We start from the raw sequence: 21,958 nt of genomic DNA, 5'->3' as shown, positions 1-21,958 counted from the left end.
ACAGGTTTGATCGAAGTGTCTCCCCATCTCTCTCTCCCCTTCTCTCCCCATCTTGTCTCCGCTACCCTTATTATATGTTTTGTGTGTCTGTTTGATTTTTTGTGTGATAAATGTTAGCTCTTTCACGAGCCTCGATCCTGTATACAAAAAAAACAAAAAGTGTGCCAATTGAAACAAGGATAAGCTGATGTAACGTGTTTGACATTTGTAAAATTTTAATGTAATTCCACCACGTACTGGATTATAAGGCACAATGGTGTTGAGAGCGAGGTAAAAATATTAAGATTTCTCATCAAAATTGGGAGTGTGTTGGCTCCCCCAAGCATCTCTCAGCACATCCCCTGCAGGCAAATGTCAAACCACCCATCCACAAAGGCTCATGGGACCAAAGACCAATTAAGCCAATAGCTCTCTTCCAGAAAAACGAGAGCGGAGAATGCAATGACGTAGGAAATGAGGAGACCAGATTGGGTAAACAGAAAGACAGACAAATTTCATTCAGCAACTTTAACCCCAGAAGCGCTACGTCTGCATCACTGCTTGGCAATTAAAGTTGTGGAAATGCTAATGGTTCGGTGGATGTGTGGAGTATCGTTGAGAGAGAGGAAGACAAATGATGAATTGCGAAAGATGATGGGAATAGAGCCTGTGATGGATGCTGTGAAGAGAAACAGGTTGAGATGGTTTGGTCATGTGTTGAGGAAGTACGAAAGTGACTGGTTGAGAAGAGTGATGGAAATGAATGTAGAAGGAAGTGGAGGACGGGGAAGACCGAGAAAGACTTGGCTAAAGATGGTGGAAGAAGAAATGCGGGCAAGGGGGTTAACAAGGGGAGATGCAGAAAATAAGGCAAAATGGAGAAGATTGTCATGGGGACCGCAAGGATAACCCCCGCTCTGGCAGGGGAAATGGCCTTAAAATGCCTGTTGTGTTGTTGTTGTAGTTATTGAAGGTAAGTAAGAGTTTATCTATCCTTTTGAGTTGCTGTTGAATTACATAACGTTTCCTGTTGTTTTTGTTGTTGATGGCTGGACATGTGACTACAAACTAAAGTCAAAGAATCGACGTCATCAGCGATGTCATATGGACACATCAGGAAGCCCACGTGGGTCATGGCCACATTAAAATTTCCTTCATTTAGCCACTGAGAAATCAAATAATCCGAATTGAAATTATTACATGATAAAAAGAAGATTGAGTGAAGGGAGAGAAGGGGTGTAAACTGAATAACAAGTTTAACAATAAACTGAATAATGAATAACAAGACCGAAAGTCTAACAGTGGCGTAGCCGGGCTTGTTTGATACAGTTGCGGTTTTTAGAACCCTCACTTTGTAAATAAATAATCACTTCTTGTAAATATTCCATCATTTAAAAGGTCAAAGGTCGCACCCATAGTTAGGCCATATGCAACACGTAGGACACCATAGGACTGTCAGTTATTTCCTTAATATGTGTTTCAGATAAGGCTGTGTTCCCAATAGTTGCATCTGCGTTGCATTAATTAAATAAGATAGGCCCCATTCCGTCCATTTTGCCAGTCTCTCTCTCCAAATTGTATTATGCGCCTCTGCCAGCCGCAGCCGCCTCAGCGTTCGCTCCAAACGCCATTACGCACACGGTCAAGCTTGGAGAAGAAGGGGTTGGAGCCGGTGAGCCCTCGCTATCCAACCAGGGCTGAGGTGAGCTCACTGGTGGGCGTGTCTCTATGAAGCGCGCATTGATTTCAAAGCGCGTTATATACGCGCAAGCGCGAGGACTGCTTTGAGGGACTGCGCGAGGGAGCTCGATTATTGAGAGGACTGCGCGGGGAGAGCTCGAATATCGAGGACTGCGTGGGGAGAGCTCGATTGCATTGTACGACCTCCTTTCGTAATGAACTGCGCCACGAGCCTTTGTTAACGGACTGATCTGGGAGCGCTCCATTTGATACGGACATTGAGTGATCCGGAGAGAGAGAGCGTTTGGCACAATATACGTACGCGGCATTCCAACCCTCGCATATGTAAGGTCCGGTCGTGCGCCAACGACACGCTAAGCTGCCTGCCGTTCTTCGCCCGCGGACCCGGAGCCTGGACCGGATCCCATCGCCTGGACCATCTGCCTGGACCTTCCTCCCCTACCACTACCATCCCGTGTGAGTCTGTCTGTTTGTCCGGGGTTGTAAGTAAGACTGTATAGTTAAGATTGCCCTGTGTCCTTTTGCTCTTCTTGTTCTGTATATTACCTTCGTTTCCTCTTTAGGTTTTTGTATATAATTAATAAACCCACTCTTTGTTCTTCTTATTTTCTGGGTTTCCTCTTATTCGATCGTTTGCGTCCTTTCTTTCAATTGAGTACCTGTGGCACGATAGGAACTGCTCAGGATCGGGTTTAGTTTTATTGTTAACGGCTCGAACCGCGGTTTGCTAACCGCTCGGCATTTACCATCACATCCGTGGTTCGAGCGGGAGTTATTTCCCTGCTCGCGGTCGGGGTTAGTACGTAGGTATTTGGGACTTCATTGACCAATCACCCTAGCTAATTCTGACCGGGAGGAGCGTCATAATTTCCAGGATTGGGGGACGGCCAGCTTAAAAGACAAGGGGATTAACACCCCCCCCCCCCCCCTTGATAAGGGGAGCGCCGACCCCCGAATCCGCTACAATACTTTAGTTGAAGAGGACAGTATGACCTGGGGGGAATACCAGATAGCAGTCAAAAAATAATGTAAGTATTAATTTTTTTGACTTCAGGTATGTCCAGCGGGTTCATGAATGACTTGGGTAAAAAATGGCGAAAGTCAATCGATGAACCAATAAATTCCACATTGCTGTGCCACCTTCAGTCGCATATCAGGCATTGACAGCAGGTTCTCTGTATTTTCATTCCTAACAGCATCATTGCAATCACAAATTAATACAATGGTGTTAATATATCAAAATATAATGTTAAATCACGATTGTATTGAGATATCATCAAATCAGCGAACCATCATCATCTGTTCACTTCCGGATTCGGGAACAAGGTACGTGCCGATCACATTTCAAAATCATAATTGTATTGAGGAATTTCTGAAACCTTCTACCTACCTTACGACACCCATTGTGACCCCAAAACGTTCCACATATATTTCCTTTTAGTAAAATATGCAACTGTAATAGTTACTAAACTCTGTCCCCCTGTCATGTGACCAGATCCTCAGCTCTGATTGGTGTACGTTTGTGGGGACATACATATGGACAGACAAACGCTGTTCTAGACGGCATTGCTCAAAGTGCTACACCGTTAAAAGGAGAGCAAGAAGCAAGAAAGGGAAGAAAAGTAGGTTTTTTGTTTATGGGAGGACGTGATGAATTGGAAGAAAGAAAAGCATAGGAAGGGTAGAGGAGTAAGTATTTGAAGGTGAGGAGAGAGGCGATGGGGCAGAGGGCAGAGGAGTTAAAATAAATAAAAATTTCTGCAATAACTACACCAAACATTCGGAATCCGTTTTTCTAATTTAAATGTCCCACTTCATCTAGCAGCTGGGTTTACAAGGTCATGGTATTTGCCCTAAAGAGCTACAGTTACGGAAGATATCAAGATTTGTACTTTATTACACGCTAATGCGAATAGCTATGTGGGATACGCTCCCTGCTGGCAAAACGACAAAGATGCAGTTAAAGTTAAATGTGATTCCAGACGGTTTTAAACCCAGACAATGCCGAGCCCCATGTTATACTGCCACCCAATGGTTGAGAGCTGCAAGGAAATTGTCACAATTATATAATGCATGGACAAAAAAAAAGAGACTGGAGAAGCTTGGATTGGTTTGGTATTCCCATCTGAGCACAAAAGCTCATGAATGCTCGGATCCACGGTTCAAATCCCATATAGCAGCATTGGCTTGTCCATTATCACTGAATGTACTTGCAATTTGTGCAAAAGTACACCGATGTCTCCAAATTAAATTGCCCCGAAAGGGGATTTTCATCAATTTTCGTCCAATTGACCTGAAGTTTTAGGAATTTGCATATTGGGCCATTGAATTGGTTCACCAATAAAAAGACAGAAGCCGATTGGTTTTTTTAAATCAAAAGGTCAAAGGTCAAGGATACATAAAATAGTCAATTTTGATCCAATTGACCTGAAGTTTTAAGAATTTGCATATTGGGTCACTCAATTGGTTCACCAGTCAAAAGTCAGAAACCGTTTTTTGGATCAAAAGGTCAAAGGTCAAGGTTGCATAAAATCATCAATTTTCATCCGATTGGAATTTGAGCAGGGCTTGCATATTGGGACACTGACACCTATTGCTTTTGAGGTCAAAAGGTCAAGGTCGCCTAAAATCGTCATTTTCTTCTTCTTCTTTTTAGCTGTTTTCATCATGTTTAGCATACAGAAGAGGTAGAAGTCTGAATACAGAGCGGATGAGGACAGCCTTTGCATTTTCAGATGTTTTCTAGTTCTTCTTAATGCATGAATCAATAATACTAAAAGGAAAAGGTGGTCTCACTTGAGGTGAATGCGGTCAGCAAGCATCGATACAAGACATTTCTCCAGCGAGTGCTCATTGAGAGCCGAACGGAGCCAGGCGCGACCGCGTCCCACATCAGTGTTCACGGCGGAAAGGGACAGCAAGTGTTGTAGGTCATGGTGGCGGAGGTGTTCATGCACAAAATGCCAGAACACAGGCACTGGGGAAAAGATAAAAGGAAAAAGCATGGAATTCGTGGAAACATAACAGAAAGCAATGAGGACAAACTCATGATCTGTGAAAATTACCAACAAGATGATACTGTGTATATTATCGACTAAAATTAATGACGAGATGACATTTGCTCGGAACAATGCTAAGCCCCGCTCACGGCGACAATCTCAAAATATCTTCTTCTTTCGTATGCAGCACACGGCTGCAAAAGTAGCATCATTGGATGAGGGCATGGCTGTGCTGCTGATGCAATACCCTCTGTAGATTATGGTGGGAATTTTGGAATTTGTTCAGGGTGATGGCAATAACTCGCCTACTCTTCACGAAGGACACCATGAGATCTATCATCCACCGACTTATGTTGGCAGACAGAACGCCAAGTTTTAATTTGAGACTCATGGAGGAGCTAGAAGGAACCCGCCTCCATTGACATGTGCACAGCTTATATCTAGCTGGGCCAAGATGCAACCAAATGACAGACAGAATTTTCAGCTCATCTTCAACTACAACCTCTCCTGACATGACCATAATCGCAAAGTTAGCCTCGAAAGGCAGCCGAAAACTGAGCATCTTCCGTCATTTAAAAGCATACGATGAAAAATCACAACAACTCAGAGCCAACAAGGCCTTTATCCATAGCTCAACGGAGTACTGCTCTTCCTTCAGGGCTGGTGTCTCCCATATCTCATATGTTTTATACCTCTCCCACCTCCTCCCAAGCCCTCTCCCTCCCACAGTTCTCTCGATGTCCCCGCTCTCAAATGTTGTGTTTGTGTCCTTCCCCCTCTCTCCCCATCGTGTCTACCGCTCCCCTTATTTTGCGTTTTATGTCGGTTTGACTTTTTGTGTGATTAATGTTAGCTCTTTCACGAGCCTCGATCTTGTATACAAAAAAAAAAAAAAAAAACTCTCTCCTGGAGTCTGTGGAATAGAAAACTCTCCACATTATTGGCATCTCCTGCAATGAAGCAGAAGCACAAGTCTTGTTGCTCGGCTTACAGACAGCTATGGGGCCTATGTTTTCACTGCCTCTCCTCTGGTCCAGCTCAATCTGCTCTTGCAGCCCTCTGACCCTCAATAACTCCTCCATGACATAGACATTCTTCCACGAACCCCTTCTGGTTAAACCTCTTAAAATCAGAACTATCGGGGATGCCTATTCATGGTGGTTGTATCCCCCATTGCAAGTCAGTGCAGGGCAGCACAGCCACAGTCAAGAGTGCCATTCGGTCCCCATGGACCAGCCCACCTCTCTTTCTCATTTTTTTCCTCTCATGGCCCCAGCATCATGAAGGTGGGGATATGCATGTGGGGGATCTCTGGGTCATTCGTGGGAGATCGATCGGCTGTCTCTTGTTCTGCCATGGGCCTGTTCGAGAGAACTCTCCAGGGATATACAACAACTCTGAAAATCTAGACTTACTATCCACTTCAATTTTTTCGTTCCTACTCTCTCCTTTTTGTGGAACTGCGTTCTGCAGGTGGATCAACCCCACTCAAGAGCTTCCAAAGTTGGTGGTTCACCACCATCTCACATCATCCTCCTTCCCTATGCAGATTGATTCACACAGTCACGTGAAAAAGTAAGTACACCCCATGTAAAGTTTTGACTTTTTCAACATATTTCAACATACAGCTATTTGATCTTCATTTCAACAATATTGATAGATAAAGGTGATATTGTGGCGGACACGAAAGCACTGACGTGGTGACATCACCCCGCACACCAAGTGGGGGTGGGCCACGCCCGGGAGAGAGGCGTGGCCTCACGATATACACGGGGCGCGCAGCCCTGAGCAGCTCAGTGTTACAGTGAGCTCTTGAATAAAGACTCTTACAAATTACCGCGTTGTCCGCTTCCTCCTTTCTTACAAGTAGCGCGCGTAACACCGCGCTTTAATATAATATAACAAATATCATGAAACATTTACATTTTGTAGTCCATTGTATAATTTAAATAAACATAAATGCAAATTGCGCATGTGGAATACACCCCTACATTTAACACCCCTAATTGATCACTACTTCAAATACCGAAAATTAGAATCAGGTGCACCAGCTCAGGTGCAAATGATTAGAACATCATAAGAGAGGATCTTGGAGGAACCTGTCTTATTTAAACCTCAGACATTTAGTTTGGTTTGCTCTTTGTTGTTGAAGTGTGTGGCGTCACCATGCCTAGATCAAAAGAGCTCTCTGAGGCCTTCAGAAAGTAGGTTATAGATGCCTACGAGTCTGGGAAGGGATTTAAAAAGATCTCCAAACAACTTGAAATCAATCATTCGACTGTCCGGAAGATCATCTACAAGTGGAGAAGATGGCAAACAACTGCCACTTGTTCAGGCCAGGCCGCCCCAGCAAGTCCAGCTCGAGAGCAGACCGCAAGATGCTGAAAGAGGTCTCTAGGAACCCCAGAATGTCATCACGGGACCTACAGGTAGCTCTTGCCACTGTTGATGTCAAAGTGCATGAGTCTACCATTAGAAAGAGGCTGCACACATGTTGTCTACATGGGAGGTGTGCCAGGAGGAAACCTTAGCTGTCCTGAAAAACATCAGGGCAAGACGAAAGTTTGCCAATGAACACCCAGGCAAAGACCAGCACTTCTGGAACAATATGCTCTGGACAGATGAGTCAAAGGTAGAGCTATTTGGCCACAGTACCAGAAGACATGTTTGGCGAAAACCAAAGAGAGCATTTAACCACAAGAACCTGATACCAACTGTAAAGCATGGTGGTGGAAATATTACGGTTTGGGGCAGCTTTGCTGCATCAGGGCCTGGGCAGCTCACCATCATAGAATCCACTATGAATTCTTCATTGTACCAGAGGGTGCTTGAGGCTAATGTGAGGCCATATGTCGGAGAGTTGAAGCTCAACTGAAGGTGGACCTTGCAACATGACAATGACCCTAAACATACCAGTAAATCCACCAAGGAATGGCTGAAAAGAAAGAAATAGAGGGTTCTGGAATGGCCAAGTCAAAGCCTGGATCTAAATCCCATCGAGATGTTGTGGGGGGATTTCAAACGAGCTGTGCAAGCAAGAAACCCCTCAAACATCGCACAGCTGAAATAATTCTGCATGGAGGAGTGGGCAAAAATTTCTCCCAGTCGATGTCAGAGTCTGGTAGACAGTTATAAGAAACGCCTACTGAGGTTGTTTCTGCCAAAGGGGGCAATACCACCTATTAGACCCAAGGGTGTACTTAATTTTTCCACATGCGAAATTTGCATTTATGTTTATTTAAATTATACAATGGACTACAAAATGTAAATGTTTCATGATATTTGTTATATTATATCACCTTTATCTATCAATATTGTTGAAATGAGATCAAATAGCTGTATGTTGAAATATGTTGAAAAAGTCAAAACTTTACATGGGGTGTACTTACTTTTTCACGTGACTGTATGTGCATGAATCCTACCTAACCCAACCCTCATACTTATTGGTGACCATACGTCTTCCCCTCCTCTTTTGCTAATCATCCTCCCAAAGGGAGCAGGTGTATCTAGTAACAATAAATCACACTCCTCAGATCTAAACCTTGTGTATTACTTACATTAGTATTTAAAAAGTGCACCAAGGTGAAAGTGTTTCTTTTAATCATATCCAATCAATTGCTCAAGTCCCACAGCTGATCTGTGAGAGGTCCTGAAAAAAGGACAAAGGTTATCTTCCCAACGGCACAACAACATTCATTGGGGGAGTATTTTGAAGAAATGAGAATGAGGAACTCGTCTTGCTCGTGAAGGCTTTTGTCAATCTGTGTTGGCCGACAGCTACAACAATGGACGGAATCAATGGTATGTTGCTCAAGGGATGCTAACCACCGGGGGAAGCAAGAAGCTGATATTTCGGGCATTAATCCTTAATCGGAGCTAAGCTTAGAATTCCGGCACAAAAGTGTGAAGAAGCAAGGTTTTAAGGGAGCAGAAAATGGATGTGGCAACCCTATGTGGTGAAACCTTATAAAGTATATGCTACATCACAAAGTATATGCTAACACATGCTTCACTCATCACTGTCTTGTTACTTCATATCGCTATTCACTGAATGGTGTCAGTCTCTAAAATGTCACTTAAATTGCAATAGAAGCACCCGCTTCCGATGGGAGCAGCCAGAGAGGTTACATAGGCAGTTCCGAGGGGGGAGTGGGGGAGGCGTAGGTGGTGCACACACCCCTCCCTTCGGATTTTCGATGATGGGTTATATGCTGCGATATTGGATGCAGTCCAGTGGCAGATACAGAGTGGTGCACACGCTTTAACGTTCTCTTCATGTGTGAGTCAATTATGGATGTGCTTCCAGGATACACACGTGATGAGAGGTGTAGAGTTAATTATTTAATAGCGCATTAAATGTGTGTTTCCCAATCATGCTGTTCATCTTTTAAGAGTGCTTTAAATGCACATTTCTCAATCGGCCTGTTAGCGGATTTTGGTGCAGGTTGTCATGTGACCACAGTGTGGTCATTCTTGTTTTAACAAAGGAACAGCTGGGCAAGTCGGCTCACTAGTTCACCACTTTGGCCAGTTAGTCATTGCGAAATTGCTGAACAGTTGGGCCAGGGAAGAACTCTTAAGGAACTGCAGAAACTTCCAAGAATACAGGAAATGCCGTTTCTGAGGAGCAATTTTTCAAAAATGTATTGGGGGTCGCGCATCACCTCTCCCCTTCCCTCCCCCACCCCTCCTCCCGTCTTGAAATTCCTGGATCTGCCCCTATCTTATGTTATTATCCATTACTAAGCACGTAATTCAAAATAAATCTCCAAAATACCCCTTACTAAATAATTCAAAACATCTCAATGCACTGGAAGACATGGGGACAGGAATACTGTACTGTAAAGGGTGGGACTTGCAATACCCCCTCCAACCTGGAATGGTGCTGCACGATACACATTTACCTAAAGAATTTCCATCCCCCCACTCCTCCCTCCGAGACCACTGAAAAATATAAAAACACCCCATGCACTAACTTGGTTCATACTGATCCTATGTAGCAAGTCTGGATGTAATCGGCCCAGAACTGTCAGCGGAGTAGCATGACAAACAAACAAACAAACAAACACGCTTCAGTCCGTGAATTATAGTAGGAATACTAGAGGGAGGCAAGGCTTGTTCTTGATGCCACAGTTAAAAGCAAAAAGACACAGTCAAAATTATTCTTTACTTTATGACAAACTAGTGAAGTGACCCTGTGAAACAGCAATTAGTAAATGGTTAATGTGACAATTTGTTGATACAAATCAGGTTTTTTATGTTGACATATTACTGACCATGTTGTGCCTCATCATTGGAATGACGTTTAAATTAATTAATGTTGAGATGAGATAAATGTTGATGTGGATGTAACTTTTAGAAGAAGAAGAAGAAGAAGAAGAGGAAGAAGAGGAAGAAGAAGAAGAAAGAAGAAAGAAGATAGAAGATCAATAAAATTGTTGATGTCCGATTGATGTGTGGACTTTGAAGCGGAGATGGTTTTAATTTGTGGTGTATGCTTCAGGAGTGATGCGAGGAGAACAATAATTTTAGCAAGTTACGTGTAATATTGTGGACCGCCGTAGTATACAATGCTGTGAAATCCTGTTTTACACGATAAAGCAACATATAGTTTTCCATGGGAAAACAGGTTTTTCCATGGGAAAACAAGTTTTTCCAGGTTGTTGTTGTTGTTTCATATGCCACCTGTGGCTGCTGGTTGCATCATTTCTCTGGAAACGCGTTAGTGCCGCTGATGGAGTGCCCCAATTAACAGTGAGGTGGTACTCAATTTGCCGACCTCGGAAGGATGACAGGCTGAGTCAACCCCCCTGGCGTTAATTCAAGGATTCGAACTCAGGATCCTAGGATTCCAAGCCAGCACCCAAACAGTTAAGCCAACACCAGGCTCTGTTTTTCCAGGTGAAAGCCAACTCTTTGTTGTGTTTGTCCTTGGGACTTGTTTATTGTCCTGGCAAATGCTGGTCGAATTGGGAACTGGTGATGACGGAGCTGAAATGGTATTGTAATTTTGGAAACAGCTTTGAGATTATGTAAATACGTAACAAATGACTCTCAAAAAGAAACTTACCAAAATACACTAGCCCAATAAACAAACAATGTATGGTTGAAACGGTTGAATTTTGTTGTTGTTTTTCATCAACAGTTGCTGAGGAAGCAAAATGGCATGGAGTGGAAGTAATTTTCGAGGAAGGAGGGGAAGGAGAGGAGGAAGAGTAGGAGGAAGAAGAAGAGGAAGAGAAAGAAGAAAAATAAGAGGATATAAAGCTGGGCGCATGATCATAAATAAGCAGTCATAAATACAAGCACATGTATGAAAATGAGCCTAGTTATTTTAAGAACAAGTACAAAAAGTTTTAATTAAAACAAAAGCCGCGTCGATGTTACACAATGCCTAGATGCAGCTGTGCCTATAACGTCGATGTTATAGGCACAGGACATTCCTATTGATTCGATTACTTGATGTTATTTTTGTGCAAAGTGAAAATATATCTCGGCAATTTCCCATGTGTGGCGACGAATTTTTAATATATCTCGGCATTTTCCCGTCTGTTATTTCAGGCGGTGTATGACTGACCATGCCGCGATTTAAAAAAATATATATCTCGGCAATTTCCCGTGTGTGGCGACACGTGAACGAAGCTATGCTCCTCTCTCCACATTATTGTGACGACGTATAAATTAAATATTTCATCGTGACGATTGTCATCAAATGGACGAATTTTTAATATATCTCGGCATTTTCCCGTCTGTTATTTCAGGCGGTGTATGACTGACCATGCCGCGATTTAAAAAAAATATATCTCGGCAATTTCCCGTATGTGGCGACACGTGAACGAAGCTATGCTCCTCTCTCCACATTATTGTGATGACGTATAAATTAAATATTTCATCGTGACGATTGTCATCAAATGGACGAATTTTTAATATATCTCGGCATTTTCCTGTCTGTTATTTCGGGCGGTGTATGACTGACCATGCCGCAATTTAAACAAAATATATATATCTCGGCATTTTCCCGTCTGTTATTTCGGGTGGTGTATGACTGACCATGCCACGATTTTAAAAAAATATATCAATGGACTTGAAGTTACAGGCCTTTGAGAATTCATTTCGTTCTATAAAGGGCAACTTTCATCGGATTTTCTTCACGTTTTTTTTCAACCGAGTCTAAAACTATGTTAGCGACTGTGAAAAATGAAATGATATATCGAATTTGATTTGAAATAAAACTGTGTGAGAGAGGAAGACACCACGGGCCTACAAAACAGGCCTCAAAGCTATGCGAGTTAATAAAATGGTGGATATTTGTTTATATGAAGCCTCTCCCAAAATGGGTGGAGCTATGGTTCCCAGAATGGGTGGAGCTTTGAGGTTTTGTCTTCTCTGCAAGAACAAGAAGAACAAGAAGAAGAAGAAGAAGAAGAACAAGAAGAACAACAACAACAGCAGAGGGCACTCTATTAGCAGCGTCTGCGACGCGGCTAAAAATAAAAAAATTGGACCACTGGACCTGTAGTTTATCTGGGCCCTGGCCTAATGTTGTAACCCAAATGTGATAGCAATCTGACCGGTAGGCCTGGAGAAGAAGATCGTGATGGAATTTACACGATTTTCCAAAAAATTGACGAAGCTGGCCATTTTGACACACTTCCAGTCACATGATTGGCATGGCCGCTGCAATTTAACATCACTACGCTGGCCTAATATTGTAACCCAAATTTGATAGCATTCTGACTGGTGTGTCTGAAGAAGATTTTTGAAGGAATTTACTAAGTCCGCAATTTTGACCTATTTAAAATCATGCAACCGGAACGAGCTTTGCAATCCCTGTTACCAGTCAGGAGTGGAACCTTGCTGCCAAATTTCAGGCAGATTGGCCCAGCGGTTTGGCTGGAGAAGTCAAAATAGGAGACGGACGGACAGACAGACAGACGAATGGATCGTGCACGATGACAATAACTTATCTGGAATTCCAATTCCAGATAAGCTAAAAAGATTGTTGTCCAGCATTGACGTGACGGAATTACGTCAGGGCTTCTCTGTTCCATGTGACATGTATGTATATGATCAGAACGTAACACACAATTAAAAGAACAGTAGAAAGATAGTGGAGGGGGAGAGGGGCACACCAACAGCAGGGTTACTGGATAAAATAGAGCGAGACTTGGAGAAATAAGTTATGTGGGGAAGAATGAGGACAAGGGGGAGGACACAGATACAGCTGCAAACTCTGAATCACAGAGATGGAAGGAAAAGCTGCAAACTCAGAAAGGGGTGGGTTTCGGTCGGATTAATAGGGGTATAAAAAATTGTGGTGGTGAAGAGCAGTCTTGAAGCCCTGGACAGAAAGGAGGATGAGATTGAAGAGATCAAGAAATTTGTTTCCGCAGGTGCAAAAATAGGAACGAAAGAGTGGAGGTGAGCAGTGAGTCTGGATTTTGGGAGTTTCACCAGGAAGAGGCTACAGGCCGACCGTGAACACTCTGTACACTCTGCAGAAAAGATAAGGGGTCGACAGAGCACAGAAAGGACAGAGGGTGCACAACCAGAGAAGAGGCGGTAGATGACAGAGAGACCATCAATCTGTCCACGATGTTAAAGTGTTAGGCCCAGAGACAGCTTGCTCGTGGGAGATCCCAATGACTTTGAAGGCCTTGCCCTCATCAGTGTCAAGCTGAACAAGAGGCCATGGAGGTAGAGATTTACTATATATGTATTATAGATATTTTGGATGAAATAAGAAAAAGCACTGGTAAGGAGGAAGAAAATAGAATGAAGGGCAAAGACTAAAACAAAGCAGTGACTGGAGAAATCTTACCAGTGTTGACCTTGCTGTGAGTGGATGCGACCTTACGAATAGCGGATGACAGGCCATAAATGCCCTTCCTCATGCCATGTTGAAGCACAGCTTCGAGCTGTGCACACAAGCAGACCACTCTGCACAAAAAAGGAACAACAGCCACAGTAAAAGACCCAAAGAAAACAATAAGTTTCAAATAAGCAGAGACAAATCGATTTGAAAACATTCAAATGACGACTTGAAAGCCAAGCGTCACAAATAATTTTCAGAGTTTCAGGGGTTGGCCTGCCAAAGCAGTCTCGTAGTAAGAAATACTTTGCTGGCCATTGCATTCCCAGAAGTCATGGCAAGGATTTTAAAATTTGATGAGCTGCTGGTACACAAAGGCCGAGTCTTCCCAAAAGCCAACGTGGGATCTAGAACATACAGCAGGAGCAAATGCTGGCACATGGGACAACTGGCTTCATGTTCCATTCGATAGATGGCTCGCTCATTCATAGATCTCGCCGCAGATTATCTCAACAGGCCAACCGAATGATAAGCGAGTCCATTTGGGAATATAATTAGAGGGAGCAAAACTAAAACATTGACAAAATAATTTTAGAGGTCATATGCATTCGATAGGGTTCCACGCAAATTATTGACATGGGCATTGAGGAAGTTAGGAGTGGAGGAATGGTTGATCAGAGTAGTGATGGCAATGTACAAAAGAGCGCGCACAGCTGTATGGACGAAGGACGCGAACAGTGGTGAGTTTGAGGTGAAGGTGGGAGTGCATCAGGGGTCGGTACTAAGTCCACTACTATTTGTAGCTGTGATGGAGGTGCTGGCTCAGAACGTAAAGGAGGGTTTACCGTGGGAGTTGTTGTATGCAGATGATCTGGTGTTGATTGCGTAAAGTATGGATGGACTGAAGGAAAAGATGAACAAGTGGAAGGAATGTATGGAGACAAAAGGTCTGAAGGTGAATATCGGAAAGACGAAGGTGATGGCAAGTGGTAAAGCATGTGGTGAGGTGGAAAGAACTGGGAAGTGGCCGTGTGCTGTGTGCAGGAAGGGTGTCGGACTGAACTACATTCAATGTACAATGTGCGTTGAGTGGGTTCATCAAAAATGTAGTGGTCTGACAACAACAACACAACAACATGCATTTTAAGGCCATTTTTCCTGCTAGAGCGGGAGTTAGCCTTGCGGTCCCCATGACAATCTTCTCCATATTGCCCTATTTTCTGCATCTCTCCTTGTTAACCCCCTTGCCCGCATTTCTTCTTCCACCATCTTTAGCCAAGTCTTTCTCGGTCTTCCCCATCCTCTACTTCCTTCGACATTCATTTCCATCACTCTTCTCAACCAGTCACTTTCATCCTTCCTCAACACATGACCAAACCATCTCAACCTGTTCCTCTTCACAGCATCAATCACAGGCTCTATTTCCATCATCTTTCGCAATTCATCATTTGTCTTCCTCTCTCTCTCAATGATACTCCGCACATCCACCGAACCATTCGCATTTCCACCCTTTCCAGCCTTCGTTGCTGCTCTACATTCATGACCCATGTCTCGCTCCCATAAATCATAACACTTCTCACACATGCAGCATACACCTTTCCCTTCAGCTTCAACGACACTCCCCTCCTCATCAGCATGCCACTCAGTTCCAGAAACTTCTTCCATGCACATCTCACTCGAGCAACCGTTGCCGTGTCTGATCCACCTTCTCCATTCAGCATGTCTCCGAGGTAGCAACATGTTTTCACACCTTCCAGCTTCACGCCGTCTCCAAGATCCAACTCAACATTTCCTCCATATGCAGCTCCCTCTGTGCACACCTTACATTTGAATGTAGCTGCCACACTGGTTAATGACCCTCTCAGACCACTACATTTTTGATGAACCCACTCAGCGCACATTGTACATTGAATGGATTTCACTCCGACACCATTCCTGCACACAGCACATGGCCACTTCCCAGTTCTTTCCACCTCACCACATGCTTTACCACTTGCCATCACCTTCGTCTTTCCTATATTCATCTTCAGACCTTTTGTCTCAATACATTCCTTCCACTTGTTCATCTTTTCCTTCAGTCCATCCATACTTTCCGCAATCAACACTAGATCATCTGCATACAACAACTCCCACGGTAACCCTCCTTTACGTTCTGAGCCAGCACCTCCATCACAGCTACAAACAGTAGTGGACTTAGTACTGACCCCTGATGCACTCCCACCTTCACCTCAAACTCACCACTGTTCCCGTCCTTCGTCCTTACAGCTGTGCGCGCTCTTTTGTACATTGCCATCACTACTCTGATCAACCATTCCTCCACTCCTAACTTCCTCAATTCCCATGTCAATACTTTGCGTGGAACCCTATCGAATGCTTTCTCCAGATAAACAAACCCAAGAAACAACTTCTTCCTCTTCTTTATGTACTTCTCCTGCAACTGTCTCACAATAAAGAGCGCGTCTATCATTCCTCTTCCTGGCATAAATCCAAACTGCATTTCGTCAATCTTCACTTTCTTCCTTATCCTCCTCTCCAAGGGCCTTTCACTCACTCACCGCAGGCAGGTAGGTGGTCTTTCTGTCTTCTACCGACTCCTCTCCGGCCTTGCTCCCCCAGCTCTCTCTGTGCTCTGTCCCCCAAATATTCCTACAGGTCGCACAAGATCTGCCAGCCACCCTCTGATGGTTAAACTGCCGAAATCTCGGCTCTCTGCTCACCTTCACTCTTTCATTCCTCTTTTCTCCCGCCTCTGGAACAAACTCCCACACTCACTTCAATCACACTCCTCCCTCCAGGTCTTCAAAACAGCTGTTCACCACCATCTCTTATCTTCCCCCATCCAAAACCTTGATCTTTTCTACCCCCACTAATTCACCCCAGATCCACCTTGTTTGAAATTCCAACTTCTTTCCTGGAAGTCTTGGCAGTGTCCATATGTTTTATACCTCTCCCACCCCCCCCCCCTTCCCATGCCTCCCCCCCAAAGCCCTCTCCCTCCCACAGTTCTCTCGATGTCTCCATGTCTCTCGGTCCCTGCTCTCAAACGTTGTGTTTGTGTCCTTCCCCCTCTCTCCCCATCTTGTCTACCGCTCCCGATGTTATTTGTTTTGTGTGTCTGTTTGTCTTTCTGTGTGATTAATGTTCGCTCTTTCACGAGCCTCGATCTTGTATACAAAAAAAAAAACAAAAAAAAAAAACACCCTTTCCAATACCTTCATTCCATGCTCCAATAACTTTCTCGCTCGGTACGAGCCACACTCCAGAGGGTCACCTTTCCCCTTGTATAGAGGCCATCCTTTCCCCTTTTCCCTTCACCAGTGGTCTGAGAGGGTCATTAACCAGTGTAGAAGCTACATTCAAATGTAAGGTGTGCACAGAGGGAGCTGCAGATGGAGGAAATGTTGAGTTGGATCTTGGAGACGGCGTGAAGCTGGAAGGTGTGAAAACATTTTGCTACCTCGGAGACATGCTGAATGGAGAAGGTGGATCAGACTCGGCAACGGTTGCTCGAGTGAGATGTGCATGGAAGAAGTTTTGGGAACTGAGTGGCGTGCTGATGAGGAGGGGAGTGTCTTTGAAGCTGAAGGGAAAGGTGTATTCTGCATGTGTGAGAAGTGTTATGATTTATGGGAGTGAGACATGAGTAATGAACGTAGAGCAGCAACGAAGGCTGGAAAGGGTGGAAATGCGAATGGTTCGGTGGATGTGCGGAGTATCGTTGAGAGAGAGGAAGACAAATGATGAATTGCAAAAGATGATGGGAATAGAGCCTGTGATTGATGCTGTGAAGAGGAACAGGTTGAGATGGTTTGGTCATGTGTTGAGGAAGGATGAAAGTGACTGGTTGAGAAGAGTGATGGAAATGAACGTAGAAGGAAGTAGAGGACGGGGAAGACCGAGAAATACTTGGCTAAAGATGGTGGAAGAAGAAATGCGGGCAAGGGGGTTAGCAAGGAGAGATGCAGAAAATATGGCAAAATAGAGAAGATTGTCATGGGGAACACAAGGCGAACCCCCGCTCCAGCAGGGAAAATGGCCTTAAAATGCAGGCTGTTGTGTTGTGTTGTGCTATGTATTGGTATTGGCCCTATCTCCCAATGGTGAAGAATCACTTAAAATTTTTCATTCTAATAGCCGGATCCGAATCCGGATCTTCACCAAAATCGAATCATTTCATCCTTGTCCCGAATCCGTCCACAATTTTTTGAGATATCTTGTTCACAGACAAACAGACAGACAGACAAACAAATAGACAGGGGTGAAAACATAACCTCCATCCACCTTTGGTGGCGGAGGTAATTACCGATAAATTACTCGTTTCTTACATGTTTTATGGTAGATCACAGAAGCCTCCATCATGTCTTGTTGATGGAGAATTCCTCGACAATGTCATCAAATGACAGGGATGTCGTGAATGTGTTCTCGATTACAAGTACACTCATGGCATTCATTATTTTATGGCCCATTCTTGATGACCATTATTTTATCTATGCAATTATTTTTTTTGACTGTTAATATTTCCCGTTTGATGAACATACATGTTTATTTGGTGTGTAAGCATCATCTGTAAGCCACAACTGAAATGTAAAAATAATATATTACTATTAGTTTGGGTTTTTTTACCCATAATTTCACCCCCTCTGCTGAGGTTTTGAGCCCTAGGCCGAGTTGGCTTATGCGGTAATCCGGCTCAGCATGTACATCACCCTTATACACCACCTATGGAACATGTCAAAGTACCGCAAAACTGGAGGTTCTTGGAAGCATTTAGAAGGCGATTTGTGTTCTGCTTTGTTCAGTACACAATTAAATTTAAATAAAATAAACACCGTAAAAGTCGTAGAAATAAATTGATTCTAGTTTATACCGCCTTTTTACACACTGTCTATTACACCAGCATTACATTCGATATTTGTGCCTGCTGTGTGTTCTTTAAAACATCCTTAAAAACAAAAACGGTAAGTTTGGTATGATTTTAAATTTTGTTTGAGTGCCAGGAAGGTAGACAGAGTAAAATAATATCTCACTCCTCTGCGTTTTTGCGATCGGGCCAATTCAGAGCCAAAGTATGGTAAAACTTCAGATTTGTCAGATTCCAATTCGTGTTCAAAATATAACAGTGAATTTCAATAAGTTCCTCCTCAATAATAAACCGATAAGACAGACAGCCTGCCTGCAAGATCTCCTCTGTAGCTCTCAATGAACAACCTTCTCTGCCTTTAAAGTTCTCCTCTGCAGTGCGTCACAAATTACCCTCTCTCCCTTATTTATCTCTGCTTGCTTTACCATTTGGCTGAGTGATGTCACAAAAGAGACTGAAGCCCACCACAGACTAGGTAGGCACTCGCCAACGCAACATAAGACAGTCAGCGATGAATTTTGTACATGATTGTTGCGCCACGTTGGCGATTGTCGTGCACCGCCACCCGCACTACAGTGATGCACGGCTGTTGACAACTCGTCCAAAGGTTTAACATATTCACCTTTCACGATGATCGTAGATGCACCTGAAAACCTTGTTGGTGACTGTCGTCAACCGCGCACATTTCACTTTTATCAAAGACTTTTACAGACTAAGGTGTCGCAGACGGTCTTGTTGCATTGTGTCGGCAAGTGTACGGCAGGCTTAAGTCATGCGCTAAAAAGGCTGTCGGCCATTGTCGCTCCAGACAGACCCTCAAAGTTCAAAACCCATTGGCTAAAACCATGCACGAAACAGCCAAGGCACGTGCAACTGGCCACAATGTCCTGTACATGGTGTCAAACGGAACGGGTCCAATCAACAACTCCGCCCCGGAATGGATGCATCCAAGGGAAAGATGAGAGAAAGGAGAGCAACTTTAACAGGAAAATAACACAGAAGGATAAAGGGATTGATGAGGTGCTATCTAAACACTCGACCTCTGACTTTGCTAATCTGGGTAATTGATCAGACAACAAATCGAAACACACACAAAGATAGCTAACTACTCCAATCATATAATCCCTTCTCTTAAGCCATTTTCGTTGTAATACCATTCGGTAACAACTTGAAGAGAAACAAGATTATATTCTACACTTCAAAATTTGACTCTTATTTGGAGTTTAAAAAGTTCTCAAAACTAGTGTAGAAATTGCAAACAAAAAAGAAAACTTTTGCATCCCTCAAAGTGTATTGTCTGAAAGTTGATCACATCTGTTCTTTGCAAACTGGAGAGGATTAGCAAGAGAATTAAAGAACAGCAAACAAGTAAACGTTTCCTTCGATTGTAGATACCTGCTGTCAGAGTCGAACGCAATCTCCTTCTTTCCTCCAAATCGTATTTGACACTGAAAAGAAGCCGAGTACACTGGGTTACCGACAGTGATGGACGATCACCGACCTGGATAACATTGATTCTTCATCTGTCTGCTTTAAACTTTGCCACAAATTCACCACTTTAAACCACTCTGCTTTGCCACATAAACTGCTCTTCTTCACAATTACCCTTTGTAAAGACTAAGTCACCAATCCTCCAATAAAATATTTCCATATTATTTGGTTTTGGAGCTAGTGATCGATGGCAAATCAATATTGATTCATTGTGAAATGCTTAAACTGGTTATAGTATTGTCAAAAGAGAATTATTACCTTAGTCGAGAGCCTAATTTCACATGAAGTGAGTGGAAACAAATATTTAAACTGAACATTAGACACTGAGCTGACCTGCTTGACAGCGTCCAGTAGTCTTACAAGAAGAGCTTGCCGCTCTGCCTCTCTGCAAACAGCACCTGAAATGCAATGAAATCCAAAAATTACAATCCTAATTTAATGAATAATCAGCACAACTTAACGCCACCCTCACAGAAGTCAAGAGAGAAATTCAACATTTACATTTTGATGTCTGACGCAGGACATGTTTGATTTCAATGTATTGCAAAAAAAAACACATCGGAGCATTTCACCTTGCACTCCTCAGCATGATTAGATGGACACCGGAAATAAGGATCAGAGCAATTAATGTACACACGTGGTCACCGATTGGTTCACGTGAGTGACGATGATTGCCGTCGATGCACATCATGGCTGTAATGTACTATGACTAACTCCAGACTTGCTAAAGTGTTGCAGTTGTCTCAAAATAAGTGAAGCACTGTTTTTGTACAAATTATTGCTTTGCCTTATAGAGAATGGAATTTTGTGTGTGTATGAATGTCGCTTCAAGCATGCACAGGCCATTATCGAGAAAAGAAAACATGCGATAATTTTCACCACACTGGATTATTCAACAAATGCTGTCTGATCACAATTTGAGTGAGCACTTTAGTTGGGGTTCTTGCATGCCGAAGCTCGTGGCAAAAGACCTGTAGCGTTGACTACTTCGAATTGCCAATAAAACATGCTGCTGAATTTTTTCCTCCAACCTTTGGAATGTATGGCCTACATGGCCTGGATACTATAATGTATGGATTATTACCCTACAATGTATGGCCTGTATACCTGGCATCACACCGGCACTGAAACGCACAATCAAACTAGAAAGAACATCCAGAGATTGCAGACCCTCGCCAGGACATGTTGTTAGTGCATTTTAAGGCTTTTGCATTAAAACAAATATGGCGGCCGAACCACCTGACAGATGACGTCATCATTATTTGTTTCTGCACCAATTTATCCCTAGATGACGCTCAACAAATTTCATCTTGATCGGATGAGGTTTTGTACTTGTCGAATTATGACGTCATAATGGAGGCACCTATGACATCATCAATAACATATTGTTGCGGATTTGAGAATCCTGTGTTTTTTTGTATTGTTGTAAGTGCCATGAGAATTGTTGTAAATATCACCCTCCGCAGTGTAAAGGTCACAGGTCGTCCTCCTAGTTACTCCATATACATACACGTAGCCAATCATATACCCTCTTAAATAGTTATCTCCTTATTCTATGTAGTTGAAGGCTCTGTTCCCACTAGTTGACACTGCATTGCATCAAATTGAAATAAGGTAGAATCCCCTGTCTAGTGCGAAGCCTCAATTGCCAACTGCAATTTCCTCCATTGAGCACGCGGTCGGTTCAGAGAAGAAAGGCGTGTCTCCACCTCGTCATCAAAGGGTGGAGCCAGGAGAGCCCTTGCTGACCAACCAAACACCAGGGGTTTGGCTTGAGAGGGCGGAGAGAGAACGATCGGGGAGGTTCGCGAAGGTTCGAGGGTGTGGTCTATATAACCCGCGGCGGGATGCCCCCAAAAGAGATGAGTCCTTGGAGAGCACGCGACGCACCTGAGGAAGCACACCTGAGCTTTGAAACCACCGCAGCTTTGGGACCACCGAAGCTTTGAGACAACCGCAGTGGTGACCATGGCAGCTTTGAGCTTTTGCGAAGCGACGCCGCTGGGCGAACACGATTGAGGAAGGGCGGCGGCTGCTCACTCCCGGCCCGGCCGTCCTCCCGTGTCCAGCCGAACCTTCCTCCCCTTCCAGTCATCTGTGCCTGGCCTCATCCAT

The 21,958-nt window shown here is 43.7% G+C and overlaps 1 protein-coding gene across 2 annotated transcripts in view; it reads right to left on the bottom strand.

Moving 5' to 3' along the window:
• The window catches only part of SNX29 (sorting nexin 29), a 476,585-nt gene that overhangs the window by 445,421 nt on the left and 9,206 nt on the right, over positions 1–21,958 (bottom strand). For both annotated transcript variants that reach the window (XM_078778010.1, XM_078778011.1), the window contains exons 2-5: positions 20,177–20,241; positions 19,748–19,800; positions 13,501–13,619; positions 4,477–4,657 (exon numbers count right to left, since the gene is read on the bottom strand). In XM_078778010.1, coding sequence (XP_078634136.1) covers positions 4,477–4,657; positions 13,501–13,619; positions 19,748–19,800; positions 20,177–20,241 — 418 coding nt within the window. The remainder of the gene's footprint in view (positions 1–4,476; positions 4,658–13,500; positions 13,620–19,747; positions 19,801–20,176; positions 20,242–21,958) is intronic.

This window comes from Myxine glutinosa, chromosome 5 (assembly GCF_964187855.1).
Source record: "Myxine glutinosa chromosome 5, kmMyxGlut1.1, whole genome shotgun sequence".
NCBI classification, from domain to species: domain Eukaryota; kingdom Metazoa; phylum Chordata; class Myxini; order Myxiniformes; family Myxinidae; genus Myxine; species Myxine glutinosa.
The sequence above is the reverse complement of the archived record's forward strand: the minus strand, read 5'-3'. Positions and strand labels throughout refer to the sequence as shown.